We start from the raw sequence: 20,915 nt of genomic DNA, 5'->3' as shown, positions 1-20,915 counted from the left end.
GCCAAAACTACAATGCACTGGTAGAAAACGAGATTATTTCCTTATATAAATATTGCTTCCATTTATTTTCTTCATTCATTATTTTCGTTTCGTTTTCGAACTGACATTTGCACGGTCAGATTCCAAAACTATATGCCCTACTAATTTTGTTTTCGTCACAAATAAGATCAGATCCCAAAGCAAACCAGAGTAGCTCTGAGCAACTCTGAGTAAAAGAGGTACTCAAATGAAAGCCGTCTTCCCCCCTCGGTTTGCATTATAAGAAGGCTACGGAAGACATAAATGTTCAAACTTAAGAATTGATTTTTTGATCATCTTATATTTGAGTCAAAATTCCTGAAGTGGACCACTGATTTTTCACAAATCATTGGATTCCGTTCAAAATACGTCTATATATTGCTCTTACCACGACAAACAATAACCCAAAATATTTCGGCAAAATTCGCATTTAAACAAAAGTTATAAACAATTAAGTTTTTTGGACCCTTTTTTCGAAAAAATATCTTATCTCTAGATCGGGCCAATGAATTTTTCTCCAGTTTTGATATAATCACAAGAAGACATGTTTCTTCCAAAATCACTAAAATTTATTCATCAAAAATGTAATTTGTTTATAATAATTACAAATTTTTTTTATAAACAAATGCAATTTTTTTGGTGTTCTCCGCGTGATACAAGATTGCTTTTTTTTTAGAATTGTTTCCTGACTTTTTTCCCATACAGAACCGTTTCAACATTTTTGTCACCAGTATTGGGAGCCGAGTTATAGCAATTTTTGTAACGCGCCGCACCAAGCGCGCGGCGCCGCGACGCGCCGCTCGCGCGCGAAGCGAGTCGCTACGCGCTCTTGGTCCGAACTTGTTTCCTCGTTTCGTCTTTCCCGTGTCTTTCCCGATGCGTGAACGCGCGAGCGGCGCGACGCGGCGCCGTGCGCTTGGTGCAGCGCGTTACAAAATTTGCTATAACTCGGCTCCCAATACTGGTGACAAAAATGTTGAAACGGTTCTGTATGGGAAAAAAGTCAAGGAACAATTCTAAAAAAAAGAAATCTTGTATCGTGCGGAGAACACCAAAAAAATTGCATTTGTTTATAAAAATTGTAATTATTATAAACAAATTACATTTTTAATGAATAAATTTTAGTGATTTTGGAAGAAACATGTCTTCTTGTGATTATATCAAAACTGGAGAAAAATTCATTGGCCCGATCTAAAGATAAGATTTTTTTTTCGAAAAAGGGTCCAAAAAACTTAATTGTTTATATCTTTTGTTTAAATGCGCATTTTGCCGAAATATTTTGGGTTATTGTTTGTCGTGGTAAGAGCAATATATAGACGTATTTTGAACGGAATCCAATGATTTGTGAAAAATCAGTGGTTCACTTCAGGAATTTTGACTCTAACTTCATTTAATTTTTGTATTACGAAACCATAAATGTGTACCAGGCAGCCATTGGAACTGTCGGCCGCTTGAGGCCACCAATATATGCTATGAAAGGTCATAACGAGTACTCCACGAGCATTCGAAATTTTACTTACTCAAAGTATTTAAAATTTCCACAGTGAATGTGTCTTTTTCGCAACGGGACACCATAATAATGCGGTTGTTTTTGAAACTGTTGAAAATTGAAGTGAAATATATTTTTATAAGTCATTGAATCTAGACCAACAATTGAAATAGGCGAAACAACCAAACATAAACAATGGTTTTAATCGCAAATTTCTGGAGAATCAAAATACACCCATGCAAACTAACAATACCATTCGATAAAGGAAGTTTGCTCGATCAGATTGCGTGGATGTGTTTTGATTTTCGAGAAATTTTCGATTAAAGCCATTTTTTCCGTTTGGTTGTTCAGCCTATATGAATTGTTGGTCAAGAAATATCTTTCTTGTCCATGTATAACAAAATTAGCAAGTATGGAAGGATTTTGGCTTCACACGTTTATAATTAAAGCGTCAACGGCGCCGGTGGTGTAGTGGTAAGCGTGATTACCTCTCACCCCAGCAGGCCTGGGTTCAATCCCAGTCGGTGCCGTCGGGATGTTCTGAGGCATAACATCTCTGATCACGCCTTCCTTCGGATGGGAAGTAAAGCCGTTGGTCCCCGGTTCATGTGTTGATGGGTCGATAGGTAGGGTCCAGGTGTGGGAGAGCTGCCTTCCTGGCACGTCGGTAGCATTGGTGCTCAGCACGGAAAACAAGATCGAAGGAAAAAAACAAACCAAAGGAAAAAAAAAATTAAAGCGTTGAAAATCAAAATTTCTCATGTTCATAATGCATTTTGATGAAGTGTCCCAATAATTTGTAAAGCATTTTTAAATAAAATAAGTGTCATTCTTTAAAGCATGGGCCATCATATTCAGCGATAAGCTCTCGTTCGATTGCCGACAGATTTTGACCTTCAGACCTGTCAAACAAAAGGTCAAAAGGACAAACATTCGAAAAGACAAAAGGCCGAATGTACAGAAGGTCGAATGGACAAAAGGTCGAAGGGATAAAAGGTCGAACGTACAAAAGGCCGAATGGATAAAAGGACCAATGGACAAATGGTCGAATGAATCAAAAAGGGACGAAAGGTTGAATGACTCAAAGAGGAACAAAGTAAAGCTCACTTGACCAGATGGCAAATAGAGGAAACAAAAAAAAATTCTTGATTTGTTTTCCGTCGATCTTGTTTTTCGTACTGAGTACCAATGCTACCGACGCAGCTCCCATACCTGGACCTTACATATCGATCCATCAACTCACGGACCGGGGACCAACGGATTTACTTCCCTACCGAAATAAGTCGCGATCAGAGATTTAATGCCTCAGAAAATCCCGGCGGTGCCAACTGGGATAGAACCCAGGCCATTTGGAGTGAGAGGCAATCAGGCTTACTCTTAAAATCACTGAAATATGATCCCTGAAATAGTGACAAAAAATAAGTTTTTTTTTTATTTGGGAACTCCCAGGGCCTTGACCATTTCACAGAATATTCTTTGGCATAATATGATCAGTTGTATTTTTCGATCATCTTTGCCATATTCGAGGTAATTGGGTTTAACTACTAGTTTTTCAATGAACCATCATAAATGGCGGACACTTGACCTCAGACCTCAAGCATATTAGTTGGGAATGTTGCAATCAAACTCATTTAAAAAGGAAACCAAGCAAAACGATGATATTTTTACAAACATGAGTCATATTGACAATCTAATAAAGTGCACACATTACATATGGACGTAGTTTATTTTGCCATTCATTGTTCAAAACTATGCATTTTACCCTTATCAGTGCTCTCAGTGTACTCGTCGCTCTTACATTTGCGTATTCTGTACTAAACCTTTGTTAATGGAACGATTATTCATATTTGGAAACATAAAAATGGGTATTTCCCACTGGGCTTCAACAAACACTAAATGATATTTGATGTTTACATTTTGATTTGTTTCAGTGATTATGAACTCGAAGAACAACTCACGGAACACGCCATCGTAGCAGAAGCTCGAAACGTGTTCATTCCCCAGGAACCTACCCAACACAGCCCTTACTACGACAATGATGAATTCAGTGACACTGATTCGTTTGACTCATCCAGCGACGATGATGATGATGAACACGCAGTCAATTATTCAAGGCCAGATTCGAATTCTTCCCTCAAATCTGAGTATGTTAGAGAGTCATGTCATAAAATAATACATGCTTATTTATTCTTCAATCATTTTGCTGTAGGCGCATCACAAATATTATGAAAGAGCTGTTGGAAAATGAGGAAAACTACGTACAAACCCTTGAGAAGGGTATCGAAAATTATATCAGCATCATGAATAACAAAGACCTACCTCCAGCATTAAGAGGGCAGCGATATCACATCTTCGGCAATATTGAAAATATATACTCATTCCACAGAGACAGGTTCCTACCGAAGCTTCGCAATAACTGTGCCAGTATTCAAGGTATCGCTGAGACCTTCATCAAATTAATTGAAGATGATAGATTCTACTGCTACATTCTGTTTGCACTGAACCGACCAAACTCGGAAAAGATATGCAATAAAAACTTGGACTTCTTTCAAGTATGTATTCAACGCGTAGCTGGACACCCGTTGCTTAATTTTAATTTCCAATTGTAGGAAAGGCAAAACCAGGTTGGTGATAAATTAGGACTAAACAGCTTCCTTCTGCAACCGATTCAACGATTGCCGAGGTACAAGCTGCTACTGTCAGAGATAAACAAAGAAGTTCTGAAACTGATTGCGGATGCCCTGATGGATTCAGTGAAAGATGAAATTGGAATACTCTGCAAGGCAGAAAAACGCTTGGAACGGTTCATAGATGTCGTAAACGAGGCTATGAGCATAAACGATATTTGCGAATGCTACGAGGTAAGTAATCATGCAATAGATGCAGCTAGTCGTGATCCAACATCGAACTCAAAATTTTAACCTGCTTTCGGAGAAGGATTCAAAATGCATGCAGACGGACTTGATGAATTCTTTCTCGGTAGCGATCAATATATTCGGCCAATTTGTTGATACACCGCCGGTACTGATTCTAAGGGCTCGTAATAACAAAAATCCCGACAAAAATAAGCCTGTGAGTGTCTTTCTTATCAATTCAAACGCACACGGGGGTGGAAAGCTACATTTTAATACACACACAAAATGCACACTACCCAAACAAACATCAATGTGTCATTTAGGTTGAGTCTGTGTGTTAATTTTGGTGGCAGACAAGAGTTTTGTGACAGAATAGTCGACTAACAAGTGGAGAATGTTAACTTGATACATCGAACAACCAAAGCAACATATCAAATGAAAATATTCGTCCATCTCACGGTATCCTATGATGGATTTGCAGTAGTGAGTTTAAACAATTAGGAGGTAAGGTAATACGATCCAGAAGCCTGGGCTCTGCTGCTACTTTGCATTTTCCAGAAGACAATTATATGCTACCGGAAAACATACAATAACAAAACTGCTTCCCATGTTTGCCTGAAATTGCAATAGTGTCCGACATTAGCACCCTAGAGAACTCGAAGTGGCAATGCAAGTGCCTATGATTTGTGAACGCTGGACGAATCACCTTAATCTTGAATTTTTGCAGCAAATTTTGGGGATATTCGAGATACAAGCAAGAATAGATGTTCTGGAGGTGTTTCTTGGGTTTGTACACGGGTACATTGCCTATGGGTTTGAGCACGGAGCAACATTATAAAATTATAAAATAACAAAACAAACGCGGCAGGCTGGGAACTCAGGCCTGCGTCTTGAACATTCACCTACTTTTAAGCGTGGGTAACGTAATTGTTAAGGGGAAGTTCACCGCTCCGCAAAAATAAAAACGTTATGATTTTTCAAAACATGTTGAAAAAAGATATCAAAAAACTTAACAAATCAATTTTTTTCTAATTTTTCAAAAAAAAAATCACAGGCAAAAATATTTTTTATAAATCATTATGGGTAAAGTTGGACTCAAAGAACTACAAAACATCGATTTTTTGGTTTTGCTGAGAGTCCAATTTTTTTTTTGATGAGATAGAAAAAATATTTTTACACTTAATTTTTGACAAAAATCCAAGGAAGAAATTGATTTTCTTGGATTTTTGATAATTTTTCCCAATATTTTTAGAAAAATAAAAACGAACCGAACATATTTTTTTTTATTTTCGGGCTGGTAAACTTCCCCTAAAGTCATATAAGAAGCGCTCATAGTAGGAAGGGAACTAGAACGTCTGCTCTTTATGCAAGCCGTCTCCCATGAGTACAATCATATGAGTTTGTACCTGTGTGTAAACTTGAACATCGTACTTGAGTACAAACTTGAGTATAAATGGGCTTGCACATATTCGAACATAGTGCAAAGTAAGTGCAAAACATTCGTATACTTTACATACACACCCATTTTTAATTGCCGAAAACCAGCAAAATTTCATTGGATTTTGCCGAGCTGGAAATACAGTAATTCATCCAGCAAAATATGATTGCTGAACGACCAACAAAATAAAGTCGCAGAAGTGACAGCTCTTCACTAGCGTGCACAGGAATCTTGGTAAGGAGGGGCAATTTTTTCTTCTATGGTGTATTTAGTCGGTGAATAGGGAGTACTCCAAAGTGCGTGGTGGATGGTGCTGTCCACCCACCACTGTTTGCCTACTGTTCAATTTAGCTAATTTTATCTATTTTTTTGCTCCGGTGGTGGTTCATCTTCTTCAATGCAAACTGCTCTCAGACAGCCAATGGAATGGGAAATTTAATCCCATCATTATCAATATACCTGATGACAATCGCGAAAATTGTAGTTCTATTTTTTTCAAATTTTTAACTAAATGCCAAGGCTAATAGGATCATTGAAAAGTTTTAAACAATATGTACAATATGGAACAAAATCGCACAAAATTATTTTGACAAACGAGTACAGGATTGTTAACGGAATTACGACTTGTGCGAAGGATTCAGCATGTCAACCTTGTCCCAAAGTACCGCCAGTCGGGGTGACAGGAAATGATGCCGAACATTTAACTTGTTTTAAAGACGATATAAAGGACAAACCCGAATTTATTCCAACGCACATAAACAGCTGTAACTTTATAACCACGGTAACAAATGTTCTGAAATTTTCAGAGAAGTCTGAAATCCCTTAGAGTTTCAAAAGAATTACCTCAGTATTATCCAGAAATTATTCCCGGAATGAGCTAGAAATTATCGGTACTTCCTTGAAATTTTCCTCAAACTCTCTTTGCAATTTTGTTCAAAATTTAATTTTCTCGGTATTCTTTTCAGAATTATCTTGGAGCTATCTGCAGGATTCACTAGAAATTATTCAAAGAATTTTCTTGGAATACTCTCCAGAAATGCTTTGGAACTGTCCTCAAAATTCAATATGCTTGAGGTTCTTCTCAGATTTTAGAACTCTCCTAAGAGTTTTTTTGAATTTCATTTCAGAAGTCCACTGGAATTTTATTTAGAACTCTTCATGATTTTTTATCAGAACACCTGGAAACAGAAATTCCTTTAGAGTTTCAGAATTTTTTCCCGGAATGAGCTTGAAATTATCCTCGGAATTCGAAATTATCCTCGGAATTGCTTAAAATCCCTTTGGAATTTTACTCAATTCTTGATTTTCTCGGTACTATTTTCGAAATTATCTTCCCAAGTAACACATAAAACATCTTTTTGGAAAAGAATTAGAACGGCTTGTTGTATAAATGTATTATAAGAGATGCAGAAAACATCCCACGTTATATATGAGGTTTAAAGATGTTTTCTTCATACTTCTTTGATTCAACATTTTCCAAAATAGTTTTCTTTTGCTTTTATCTTTAAATGTTATTTGAACGTGCATCTTACTGTTTTAATACCACTATAAAACTTGTCGTATACAAAATCAATCCAGATTGACGTAAACATTGACGGTGCCTTTGAGCCGGACTGTGACGGATCGAAGGCGTGATGAACGAGAAAATAATTGTCATGCCATTGGCAAGAACATGCTAGATACTTATAACAAACCTTTCATCAAGCGGTGTTGGTCTAGTTAGGTAGTAACAAGTCTACCACGCCAAGGACCAGTGATCGAATCCCATGCTCAAGTTTTTTTTTATTGTTTTTTTTTTGTCGCTGGTTTTTATGATGTTTCCAAAACATGTTATAAGACCAGTTTTTAGTTGTATAAGCTCCGCGTCTTGCGCTTTTTAGGTTGTATAAATGTATCAAATGATGTATATTAAAGTATTAGTGATTCTTTGCGTTAGTCATTACAAAGTATTTTCAACTTCTTTATGACAAGCCGTGTTGCTTGGGTTGGAACTATCTGCAGGATGCACTAAAAATTATCCGCAGAATTTTCGTTGAACTCTCCCCAGAAATATTTTGGAACTGCTCTAAGAATTCAATATCCTTGAGGTTCTTCTCGGAATATTTTAGAACTTTTTTTTTTTCAGAACACCTTGCAGTTGAAATTCTCCTAAAGTTTCAGAAGAATTTACTCTGTGTTCTACAAAAAAAATTTCCAGAATGAGCTTGAAATCATCCTCGGAATTCCCTTGATCAACCCTTTGAAATTTCATTCAAAATTTGATTCTCTCGGTATTATATTCGAAATTATCTTGGAACTATCTGCAGGATTCACTAGAAATTATTCGCAGCATTTTCATGGAATCATCCCCAGAAATATTTTTTCGGAACTGTCCTCAGACTGCAATACCCTTGAGGTTCTTCTCGGAAGTCAAGTTTAAGTGATCCGTCCATTCACCAAAACGTTGTAGTTTTTCTATCAGAAATGTTCAATTCAGCTTGTTTCTCCATGCAGCAGATTGTTGCAAATCTTGCACCAGAAATTTTCAATATAAACTTGCCCTCAGGTAATTTTACACAGAAAATTTAAATTGACTAGAGCGAGGCAAATTTTCCACCTTTAATGTTCAATAAAAATTGCTTCTCCAACAGGGTTAACTACCCCTTTTTCGGCCTATAAAACACAACCCGCACTTAGTCTTCCTTAATATAGCGCAGTTTAGCACCAAACGGAATGTTATTATAACTGATGGCTTCTAAATTTATTTACCTTTCCGTACGTACCGAAAGGTTTGATAAAGTGAAACAAATTGTTGAGATATTTTTAAAAGTGTAACACTCGGCCTACGGATTCTAAACTCGGCCTAACGCATTGTAACGCCATTGAAACGCCAATGAATTCACTTCGGCCTATCGGATGAAGATAAAAATTGATTCGGTAGGAGCGCTTCTTTTGTTTTTGGGAATAATGGGTGCAAACCTCCATATCACGCGTTTTCATTGACTTAGTTCGGTAGCTTATTAACTAAAGTATCGTATCAAACGCATAATTGACTTGTTAACTCTGTAATCATGGATTTATTTGAAGTTTTCTGCTCGATAGGCCCAAAATGGGCGATTAGGCCGAAGTAGTTCTCTACCCTATTCTGATTTGTGCAGATTTCCTCTTCCATTTTGCTTTTCCTATCATCAGAATTTTGCAGGTTTTTCACCAAATAAAGCTTGCACCTATTTTCAGATTTTTCATCATAAATTTTCAGTACAGCAACTTTCCTTCAATCATCAGAATGGTGCAAATTTTACACCAGAAATTATTATTAATTTTTTTTTTCTCTATTTAGCAGAAGGATGCAAATTTAAGACCATTAATTTTCCGTAAAGCTTGCCCATCCGTTCACCAGAACGGTGTAGATTTTCCACCAGAAATTTTCAATATGGCTTAATTTTAAATAAAGCTTTACATTCTTTTACCAGACCAGCGCAAGTATTCCACCAGAAATTTTCTGTTCATTTCATTTATCAGAGCGATGCATATTTTGCACCAGAAATTTTTATTAAAGCATGCTCCTCCATTCAAAAATTGTAAGTGAAGTTTGTTTCACAATGCACCTTTGTGGTGCAATTTTTAGGCTTTGCCTCTTCATGCACCAGAATGCTGCAAATTTTCCACCATAAGTTTTCAATGAAGCTTGCATTCATCAGACCGATGCAAATTATGCACCAGAAATATTAATGAACCTTGCTTCTACATTCACCACAGTGTAGCAACCTTTTCACCAGACATTTTCAATTAAATGTGCACCTCCAAATTTTTAGCGTGATTCAATTTTTCCAAATTTTTAGCGTGATTCAATTGCCCCACCTTGCCCCACCCTGTGCACGCCAGTGCAGCTCTTAACAGTAAATTCAGTAAAATTTCACTGCTTCTTTCAGTAAATCCAAGTGAAAACCATTTTGCTGTATTGCCAGCAAAATAAATTGATTTGATTAAATTGCTTAAGTTTGATAATTGGCTTAGAGAATAAGTAAACTTTGTTATGCATGATGATAATTTATTTAAAAAAAGCACAGCAGACATTTAATTGCCGTTATCATTTTTGTGAGATCTTGCTTTTTTAATTGTTCAATGTAGGTAGAAACTCAGGAACATTTGGGGAAAAGTGTTCGCTGGAATTAAATGGATAAGTGTTCGCTGGAATCAAATGAATAATATTTCTCAATTGAATGAATGATAAATTTGAATAAGTTACTTCATTATACCTGGTAAATGCGGCTAGTAATGTGCACGAAGAATTTGTTTTAAAGTTTGTGTTTTTGTCGCCGAAGAAGCGCGGTTTTTGTACCGAAAGTGATTTTTAGGTGATAAAAAAATGGCAAAAACGGAAACCTCAATAGAATTGGTTCGAAACTATTTTTTTCAAAGATGTCTAAACTTGTGCTCTCTGAAATTTTATCATTATTTATCTATTTTATTTTTTACTAAGCAAATTCTTTGCTCTATTTGGAATTCGCTCAACTTGTACAAAGATAAACTTCTATAAACTCACTGCCCTCCTAAGAAGCTTCCGGAGGAGAAATCTAAGGTATTTGTGAAGATAGTTGACCCACGATTTGTAAAATAGCATATGCTATGCTAAATCTAAAGAATATGTTAGTAAAACTACATTTATTTATAAGAAGAATTTAGAAACTGTAAGTTGAATTCCAAGGGAAGGAGAAAATCCAAAGCGATTTTAGAAATAAATTCAGTTCTGAGAATAATTCCATTGAATTTATTAGGAGTATGACAAATAAATTCAAAGGTGAGTTCCGGAGAAGCAGTTAGCCAAACTAAAAAAAAAATCCTGAGATAATTTCAAAGTTCTTCGAAAAAATCTAAAAAGATACCAGCATGCTCAGACATTATCATAAACACCCAAGACTTCAGTATGATCATTCTTCTGAAAATATTCAACAGCTCAACACGCCACAGGTTCTTCACATTTCCCTGAAGATCTACGAAATTCCTTGTTATTCTATGAACTTCCTTGAACTTTCACAAATTCCTAGGAAGATATGTTTTTCAATCTTCAACTTGAATTTCTTTGATGATCTACAAACTTCCCTGAAGTTCTTATGCTTTACAAATTTCTGTGATGATCTATCAACATTTCTGAAATTATGTGAACCACTTTAAAATTCTGCTAAGTTTTTGATGATCTACGAATTTTCCTGAAGTTCGGAAAATTTATCTGAAGGTATACAAACTTTCTTTGAAGTTTTTCAAATTTCTTTGAAGTTATGCGAACTTCCCTGAATTTTCTGCATTCTGATGTGCATTCCAGGGGAAGTCAAGTTTTGTATTTTTTTTTCTAATTCGCGATTTATTCGCTATCGCTGCCGTGGCGTAGAAAACGCGCCAGTTTGGGGATTAACGTTTCTGCACTTTTAATAGCACGTATAATGTGCACAATGCGCAATATTCATTTTTTTTCCTTGATTTATTTTTCGTCGATCTTGTTTTCCGTGCTGAGCACGAAATGCTACCGACGCCAGGGAGGTGGCGCCCCAGAACATCCCGGCGGGGCCGATTGGGATTGAACCCAGGCCTACTGGGGTTAGAGGTAATCACACTTACCACTACACCACCGGCGCCACTTGAATATTAATTCTTTTGTCAATGATAAAGTTTTACCTCGTAACAAAAAGTATAATTACGAGCATTTGTTTTTCACATTATTACAATCCTGGTAGAAGGACTTAGACGCTTGTACACTTTGATGGCTCAACGGATGTATTTCGCTCAATGAATTCCAATTCGTTACAAATTTAGCTAAAACGAAAATTTCCCCTGTTCGCCACTGACTACTTTGTCACTGACAATTGACATGGTTTTCCTTGAAAATTATTTAGAGAAAGTCTCTTGAATAAAGCAACAGCAAACAATTATCTCAAGTGCTGTCAATATCGTCGACATGAGGTGCTCGAGCTGGAATACATTTTCAACGGCTCTCGTACTCGGAGCATTACTTTCTGATCCTCTCACGGTTCATTATCAGCATCATGGAACCATTTCTCGATGCGCCCAGTCCACCCAGTAGTAGCACGATTTTTGCGGTGTAGACAATGGAAGGTTCTCCCAGCATTTCGCGGTTCATTCTCCTCCTCCGAGTTCCGTCCTCTACCTGCACTCCACCTACTACGGAGCATTTGGTACGCAACACCTATCGTTCATAAAACACGCAGGGTGCGTTGGTCTACCACCAACTGTCTCCCGGCCGTAGAGGACTATCAGTCTTATCAGCGTATTGAAGATGGTCAACTTTGGGCTGCGACAAACATTGTTCGACCGGAGAGTCTTTCGGTGTCCAAAGTAAGCGCGATGGGGAGCGGAACGTTTCGCCGAAGGACGTTTCCCCCAAGGACGTTTCCCCTAAGGACGTTTCCCCGTTTCGCCGAAGGACGTTTCGCCGAAGGACGTTTCACCGAAGGATGTTTCGCCGAAGGATGTTTCGCCGAAGAGCAAGCCATTTTCTACGTAACCTGCAAACTATTCAAATATAATGCTTTCTTCTTTTGAACATTATATTTTTTTTTGAGTTTTACTGATTTCAGAAATTTTCATATAATAGTTTTTTTTTTTATTTATAGGAATGATTCCTTCTTTTGAACATAACCAGTTCTCTCGAGTTGTACTGATTTCGAAATTTTATAAATAATCAATGTTTTAAATTTGTAGAACTGTTTCCTTCTATTAAACTTGAGCGAGTTGTTCTGAATTCGGGTTTTTTTTTAATTATCAATATTTTTGATTTGATAGGAATGCTTCCTTCTTTTAAACACGAGCAGTTCATTCAAGTTGCTTTACATGGGAATATTTAGTATTTAAATGCGTTCCAAATTCATTTTAATTGTACATTGATTCATGATTAACGGCGACCAGCTAGAGTTCATCATTGTCAATCGAAGTCTAAAGAGCCTGAATTTATAAAGAGACGACATATCAAGATTGGAACAATCGATTGTCTGTCAAAGTCATAGAAAAAGTTATTCCAATCGAGCAGAAGACCTGTCAAATGGATAAGATGTCGCCTCTTTATAAATTCAGGCTCGTTTTACAAGTCCTAACATCATCCTCTCTTGAATCTCTTCCTCTTATGTATTTTGCCTTCGCTGCATTAATGACAAGTCCAATCCAATTGTCTGGCCGTCAGGCCATAACGGAGGCATACGAACTATATCATTTATTTATTGTCGTTCATCATTCATTAAAATGCAAAACAGTATACTGTATACAGAGCAAGACGCAAGGCAAAACACACGTATACCACTAACGACACCTGTGCGTGGATACAAACATTGCGACAAATAGAGTGCCTTCCATTCATTTTGGCGAAAAACATGTTTTATGAAATTACGGAATAATAAGATATTATGATAATATTTTGTATGTGTAAGTAACAAGAAAAGATTGTAAAGTTTATGTTTGACACACAAAACATGCAAATTTAGCTTCAAAAGAGTCACAATGAGCGATTTTCTGATCGCCTCTTCGCGAAGAGTGAAGAGCGAAGAGTGGGTGAGATAAATGACAAAATCGCTTATTGCGACGCTAATGTAGCAAAATTGGCAGGTATTATGCGTCAGACACAAACTTCACAATATTTTGTTGTTGCGTACACAAACAAAATATTATCATATAATCTTATTATTCAATAATTTCATAAAACATTTTCTTAGTCAAACTGAATGGAAGGCACCCTGGCGACAAATAATAGGGTAATTGAACATGTACTAGACGCTTTACACAAACACGCCTTTACCTTGAAAAACCATAATATCTTGAAATATAATGAACTAAACTTTTTTTTTAATTTTGCTCATTTTTAGTCATAATAAAGACCATTCATATTCCACTAATTTTACTAAAATTCGTCCACAAATCGAGCGATTTATTAAACTTAATCTAACTTCTTACAGGTTCTTCCAATAAAGTCCAAAACCAAATCGATAAATCAATAAACATCTGTTTAACCACCAGCCAAGATTTAAAAAAAATATCTATTCACAATGTGTCGAAAAATGTTCCACTAGGGTGTACGCTAAATTTTTCAAGTATTTCAAGCGTAACTATTCGAATCGACGTATCTGATTTTGTAAACAATCATTTCAATCGACGATTTGTGGAACAGCTAGCTCACTCATAGAAACTAACATTACCAGGTACTTTGACTATATGTTTTGTATTACTTCTGCGTGAAGTCAACGATTTACATAGTTGAAGAGGCTAATTTCAAATAACTGACTAAAGTGGTAATTTTTATACGATATATGATGAAAGTATAGAGTTGACAGTTCCGTTAAAGTACGGCAGTGTGAAGATCAGAGGTGGAAACAGTACATTTTTTGAAAAACCATCGTCCAGAGTGAAACAAAACAGCCAGCACACGGGCGGCCGTTTATAACTACATTCCAAGCGAACAGCGGTGATAGAGAATAAATAAAATCTCGCAGCCTGATTTTTCCAAACAGTTTATTGTAATGAAATTTTAGCTGCAGGCTTGCGTGTGACAGTAAATTACCAACTCCCTTATTTACGCATAATTTTAACATCAATGTTTATGAGTGGCCAGTCTTCATTCTTATCTTTTAATTCCATGCAATAAACATCAAATAAATGCAGTAATTAGCCAGAAATCAGCAAAATTCTACACGACATAAATTTATGTCGCGCGTGCCGCCGGTCTTGTCTGCTTCTTTGTACGAAAATGTTCTGTCGCTGGCAGAAAACAGTTTAGAAATGTCATGACATTTTTGCCGATTGCCAGTTTGTTTTTGTGTGTCGTCACAATGGTTATCGCAAAAAGTATCAAATGTTAAGGAAAAAATGTTAAACTCCAGGACTCGTGCCACCACTGGTGAAGATTGTATATAGAGAGTAGAAAGCAAGCAAGGAAAACTTTTTGGGAAGGTACAAATCGGTTTGATCATTTCTCTTTACCAAACTCCCCCGTAGGAGAGGGATGGTGAGGGGTAGTCCCCCACGCCACCACTGGCAAAAAGAGATGATCGACGACTCACTCATGTACCGACGATGTGTTTGAAACAGCTCTATCGATTTTACCGCACTCAAGTTGTTATCTGAAGGAAGGGGCATCCAGTCGTAGGTTTGTAAATTGCAGCTATTGTTACCTCGGTATGTGCTCCTGTCATCGTCGACTTGACAATCTCGAGGGGACACGGGTAGGGTAGGTGCTCGTTTACTTCACGCAGAAGTAATATAGTCAAAGTACATACATAACAAAATCTCTGATCACGTCTTCCTTCTGAAGGGAAGTAAATCCGTTGGTCCCCGGTCTATGAGTTGGTGGGTCGATAGGTAGGGTCCAGGTGTGGTAGCTGCCTCGCTGGCGTCGGTAGCATTGGTCCTCAGCACGGAAAACAAGATCGACGGCATATTTGCTATCAACCTATATCGAATCATACCTATCCCTTTTCTACAATTAGAATTTTAAACAATAATTAACAGGTAACGGGTTAAGAATCATTTGTATTTAAAATTAAAATAAACATTTCGATGACAAATACAACTATTTTTCATAACTAAAATGTGAAATTATTGTCCATATTCCATTGAATAAACAACGCACTCGTACGAGTAAGTACGTACTTTTCAATGTTCTAATCAAACACATCATTTTATGGCGTATTTTATGATCATCACACGTAAACACAAGAAACAGTATTCGTTACAATCAATTATGCAAATGACAAAGCACAAATATCATACTTTTTGCAGCTCAACCTCTTCCATCAGGGTAAGTTCCGCAAAATGTTCGAAATGGACATCTACGACTGGGACCGGAGGCGGAGGTATCCGGCAAAAATATTTTTCTTCGAAAAGTGCATCGTCTATACGGAAAAGATCAAAACATACCTTGAATACCGCGGCCACTATGGAGATTTCGAAGTGGGTCTGTACAACGACGGGAAGTCCAAGCTGTGCGTATTCGCGAAGAAACGTGGTATCCAAGAGATCGAAGTTACCAACACTGAGATGAGTCTTGTGCACAAAATGGCAGGCCACATTGAGGCTATCATGAAGAGCTTTGCCATGCAGGAACGCCAGCGAATAAACGATCTTACCAGGAATAATGATTGGTGCGAACAACGGGTACCCAGTGTAATGACCATCAATCGGGGGAGTGTGGTCAGCACGAAAAGTAACCTGTCGGTTATCAGCAATAACAGTAATCGTAAGTTAAACAGCACCATTCCAGACCATTTGAAATGGGTTCTGATAATTATCATTTTGCAGGTGACAGTTACGAGTCCGGCTCACAAACCATATGGTATGTTGCATTGTAAATGTAACGCTCTGAAGTTATCCTTATAGGATGCGACTGCGTATTCCTAATACATCTAGGTTTAAATCAGCCAAAAAAAATATATGTGCTTTTTGATAGCATTCATTGTTGCGTTTTCACTTACATCACATTACCATATACCTCATCTGTTGTTGTCTGCAAAGGGTAGTGGAATTCCTATCTGGTGATGGTTAGCTACATGTCTCGTTAAAGACACAGAAACATTTTTTTTAGGGATTCGGAACAACCGGTGCAAAGTTTAGTCTCAGCACAGAAACATTTCTGCCAAATTTTGGCAATCAATCGAAAGTACTACTTCAGTGAACTCCCGGACGAGCTATCCAAGAACATTAATCGCTTCATTAACACCTTCGATCGATTGGTGGAAATCCACACGAAGCGAGTCTATGATGATTTGGCCCAACAAGACGTGGGAATCGATGAAATATGCGAACTTTTCATATTGTACTTTAAGGTAAACAATCTACTACTGCATTTGACTTGTAATTCTCATTTTATATTTTTCTAGGAAGATTTATTTGAACCTTACAACTCGTATTTGAAACAGTTCAAGAAAGCAGCCGGTATTATGAAAAACATCCATCGAGCTTCAGTAAGTATTACCGATATTTCACGGTTCTCATATAAGCTAACCGATTTTATATTTTCAACAGCGAACTTCCCTCAGTGGAACAATGGTTGCACAGAATACGGACGATTTCACTTTCATGGTAATTGAGATATGGAACAAGTACCAGAACTTTGTGCAGATTCAAATTGTTCGAATGTCCGAGCAAATGAATGGCGACGTTAGCACTGCGCATAAGGACTTGTTCCGAAAGCTAGCCTTCGTAGAAGTTCAAATCAACTCTTTCCGCAAGTCGTTAATGCAAAACTACAAGCTTTTCAATCTGGACGAAAATGTACCGGCGTCAAATATTGGCTTGGTTGCCTATTCCGATAGAATTCGTTATGGAAATGAAACGCTTAGCTCACACCGGATTCTGATATGTGACAAGGCAACGGTTTGCGTTCGAGTGCAGATGGTCAAGGATATCGATCGCCATATGGAGAAGTACATCCGGATAGTATTTATCGATAAGTTTGTGCGAGGCATGCCAGTTGTGAAACAAAGCAAAAAATCCGACGTTAGACTTAATTTTGAAATCAACGGCATAAAACACGCGGTAGATTTTGGAAACAAGGCTAACAAAGATAAATTTTTTGGTAATTACTGTATGTTTTACGAGAAGTGCTTCAGGTCTCGGTGATGATGTAAATTGATGGTAAACTAATAGTAGAAACGATTTACGTGATTGTAGCATAAAGTTATTCTGTCAAATAATCTACCCATAAACGTATAACAGTCCCATTATCATAGTAAATCATACAAAGATGTGACTGTTGAGGTTGTATGGGCAGTTATGCTTCTTCATGTCCGAAATTAATTCCCTTCTATGATTGTATACAGGAGAACTCTTTCAACATTCAACAACTCTAATTTGGGCCCATACATAAATACAGCAATCGACTAAATTTTCAATAGTGACCAAAATATCCATTAGTACCGTCCTAATGACGCGTTCATCTAGATAAAATTGATAAATAGCAGATTTTTAGCGATGGGCCCACATTAGAGCCATTTCCGCTATTCATATAAAAAAAACAGTGACATCGAATGCCGCTGGTTTTGTCTTGTGTCAGGCTCAGACCTGGGTGTCCTCTGCTGCGTCACATCCCCAGACGTTCTGAAGCAAAACATACAGGTAAGCTAATCTATAACCTCGTAACCAGTCGTCTCTCTCTTTTTTTTACTCTTTATTTGTTCCAAATTCAAAATAAATTAAATTTAATTTTAACCTAGGTGCTCTAGTTACTACAGTACATACCAGCCTTAATTGTTATGATATATATCTAAGTGTTTTTACATTGTTCCTGCCTTGGTAATTTAGTATTTTAAACAGGTTTTTGAAACCTGCATGTCAGTATAACAATTGATATCTTAAAACTAAAAACTAAAACTAAATCTTATCTAAGTATAAAGGGAATTAATCGTTGCAATTAAGGATTTTTGCCTGAAATTATTAATTATTTTGTTGGGCATTTGTACTAAAGTCTCGACATTCGAAATTCTATATACTTCGGTAGTACTGTACCAGGGAGGCAAATTCAAAATCATCTTCAGAACTTTGTTTTGAATCCTTTGAAGTGCTTTTTTCCTGGTCGTACAACAACTAGACCATATTGGCACAGCGTAAAGCATGGCCGGGGTAAAAACTTGTTTAAATGTTAGAAGTTTATTCGTCAGGCAAAGTTTGGATTCCCGGTTTAAAAGAGGATACACACATTTTATATATTTGTTACATTTGGCTTGAATGCCCTCAATGTGATCTTTAAAAGTTAATTTTTGGTCAAGCACTAATCCAAGATATTTCACTTGGTTTGACCAGGAAATTGGAACTCCGTTCATAGTGACTATGTGACTACTAATAGGTTTCAAAAAGGAAGCTCTAGGCTTATGTGGAAATTTAATAAGTTGAGTTTTGGAAGCGTTGGGAGAAATCTTCCATTTTTGTAAATAAGAAGAGAAAATATCTAAACTTTTCTGCAGTCTGCTGTCGTTGAATGTCGTTGAATGCCCATGGCGAAATCCAAACTGCTAATCTGCAAAAATTGAGTTCGTATTGATGTGAAGCATCACTTTATTCAAAATTATCTTTTCAAAATGTTTACTTATTGAAGAAAGCAAATTTATTGGACGGTAAAATTGGAACAACGTTTGCATTTTTCCATTTATCAGGAAAGTATGCCAAATGGAAACATCTGTTAGTTTGGATTCCCGGTTTAAAAGAGGATACAAACATTTTATATATTTGTTACATTTGGCTTGAATCTTTAAAATATAATTTTTGGTCAAGTATTAATCCAAGAAAGACAAGGTACTCTCTGGGAGTTTTTTGAAATTTTTTTTCCTTTGGTTTGTTTTTTTCCGTCGATCTTGTTTTCCGTGCTGAGCACCAATGCTACCGACGTGCCAGGAAGGCAGCTCCCACACCTGGACCCTACCTATCGACCCATCAACTCATGAACCGGGGACCAACGGCTTTACTTCCCATCCGAAGGAAGGCGTGATCAGAGATGTTATGCCTCAGAACATCCCGGCGGCGCCGACTGGGATTGAACCCAGGCCTGCTGGGGTGAGAGGTAATCACGCTTACCACTACACCACCGGCGCCGTTGAGTTTTTTTATGAGGATATAGAAAATTCCATCATCACCTGGAGCTTTCATATTTTGAAACTTTTTAGTTATAGACCTTATTTCGTCCAAATCAGTCCCCCAGGAATCATCAAAAATATTTTCCCGAGAGAAAATATTCTAATAATCCCGAGCAACCTGATTCTCAATAGGACTACTAAGACACACACTGAAGTAATGGGAACTCTAGAGTTGCTTAGCAAGTTTATGAGCTTTTTCCAAATTTGTGATCAAAATTTTACCACCTTCTTTAAGCGCTGGAATTGGCTTTTGAGGTTTTTTCAAAAAATTAGTGAGTTTCCAAAAGGGTTTGGAACTCGGGTCCAATTCAGAAACATTATTTTCAAAAGTTTTGTTCCTCAGGGCAGAGAATCGCTTTTTAATTTGTTTTTGCAAATCCCACCAGATAACTTTCATGGCAGGATCGCATGTTCTTTGATATTGTCTCCTACGGACATTTTTAAGACGGATCAAGAGCTGAAGATCGTCGTCTATTATAATTGAATCGAATTTAACCTCGCATTTTGGTACTGAGGAGGCTCTTGCTTCAACTATAGAAGTAGTCAGAGATTCAAGAGCATAATTAATTTCATCTTTGGTTTGCAAAGGAATGTTTGGATCGAAGCTATATTCCATAAATGTTCGATATTGCTCCCAATCAGCTCTATGGTAATTGAAAGTAGAGCTGTTGGGATTAGACATAATTTCTTGGGATATTTCACAAGTTACTGGAAGGTGATCAGAACCGAAGTCAGCATGGGTAACCAATTGGCTACAAAGTTGACATGAATCAGTTAAGACCAAATCAATAGTGGAGGGATTTCTTACAGAAGAGATGCATGTTGGGCTGTTGGATATTGAATAGTGTAATAACCTGCAGAACAATCATCAAACAGAATATTACCATTGGAATTGTTTTGAGCATTATTCCATGAGCGGTTTTTTGCATTAAAATCACCAATAATAAAGAATTTACACCTATGCCGGGTAGTTTTTGAAGGTCACCCTTGAGAAAATTCTTTTGCTGGCCTACGCATTGGAATGGCAAATAGGCAGCTATAAACGTAAGTTGTCCAAATTTTGTATCAACAGAAACTCCAAAAGTTTAAAAAAATTGGTTTCAAATGAAGAAAAAATTTTATGTTTGATTCGTCTATGAACAATGCTGGCAACGCCACCACAGGGTCCATCGTGACGATCATTTCTATAAATGAAATAATTTGCGTCCTTCTTAACCTTACGGTCAGGTTTAAGGAACGTTTCAGTTATAACGGCAATATGCACGTTATGAACATAGCTTGTCTTCATTATCTTTAAGAGATCGAGCATTCTAATTTAAAATATTTAATGCTTTAAAATCCAGTACTGAATTTTAAAGTCATGACAATATTTTTTGCAAATTTTACTCCAGTTTGAATAGCATCAAACATGGAGTTAGATTTAAGCATATCAGAAATCACGTCAATTAATGGGGCTTCCCTTTCACTAATTTTACGAATGTTGTGGTGAAAATTCAGTGTGGAAAACGCGAAAT

General features: G+C 37.0%; 1 protein-coding gene across 1 annotated transcript in view; it reads left to right on the top strand.

The window, feature by feature from the left end:
- The window catches only part of LOC135698371 (uncharacterized), a 36,200-nt gene extending 18,732 nt beyond the window's left edge, over positions 1-17,468 (top strand). Inside the window, exons 3-10 of the mRNA XM_065218300.1 lie at positions 3,439-3,651; positions 3,717-4,059; positions 4,117-4,368; positions 15,557-16,013; positions 16,076-16,109; positions 16,359-16,599; positions 16,654-16,737; positions 16,799-17,468. Coding sequence (XP_065074372.1) covers positions 3,439-3,651; positions 3,717-4,059; positions 4,117-4,368; positions 15,557-16,013; positions 16,076-16,109; positions 16,359-16,599; positions 16,654-16,737; positions 16,799-17,395 — 2,221 coding nt within the window. The 3' untranslated portion in view covers positions 17,396-17,468. The remainder of the gene's footprint in view (positions 1-3,438; positions 3,652-3,716; positions 4,060-4,116; positions 4,369-15,556; positions 16,014-16,075; positions 16,110-16,358; positions 16,600-16,653; positions 16,738-16,798) is intronic.
- The last annotated feature ends 3,447 nt before the right edge of the window (positions 17,469-20,915 follow it).

This window comes from Ochlerotatus camptorhynchus, unplaced genomic scaffold (genome assembly GCF_037179485.1).
Source record: "Ochlerotatus camptorhynchus isolate MF236.1 unplaced genomic scaffold, CSIRO-AGI_Acam_v1.1 ptg000085l, whole genome shotgun sequence".
Lineage (NCBI taxonomy): Eukaryota > Metazoa > Arthropoda > Insecta > Diptera > Culicidae > Ochlerotatus > Ochlerotatus camptorhynchus.
This window is presented reverse-complemented; position numbering and strand designations above follow the sequence as displayed.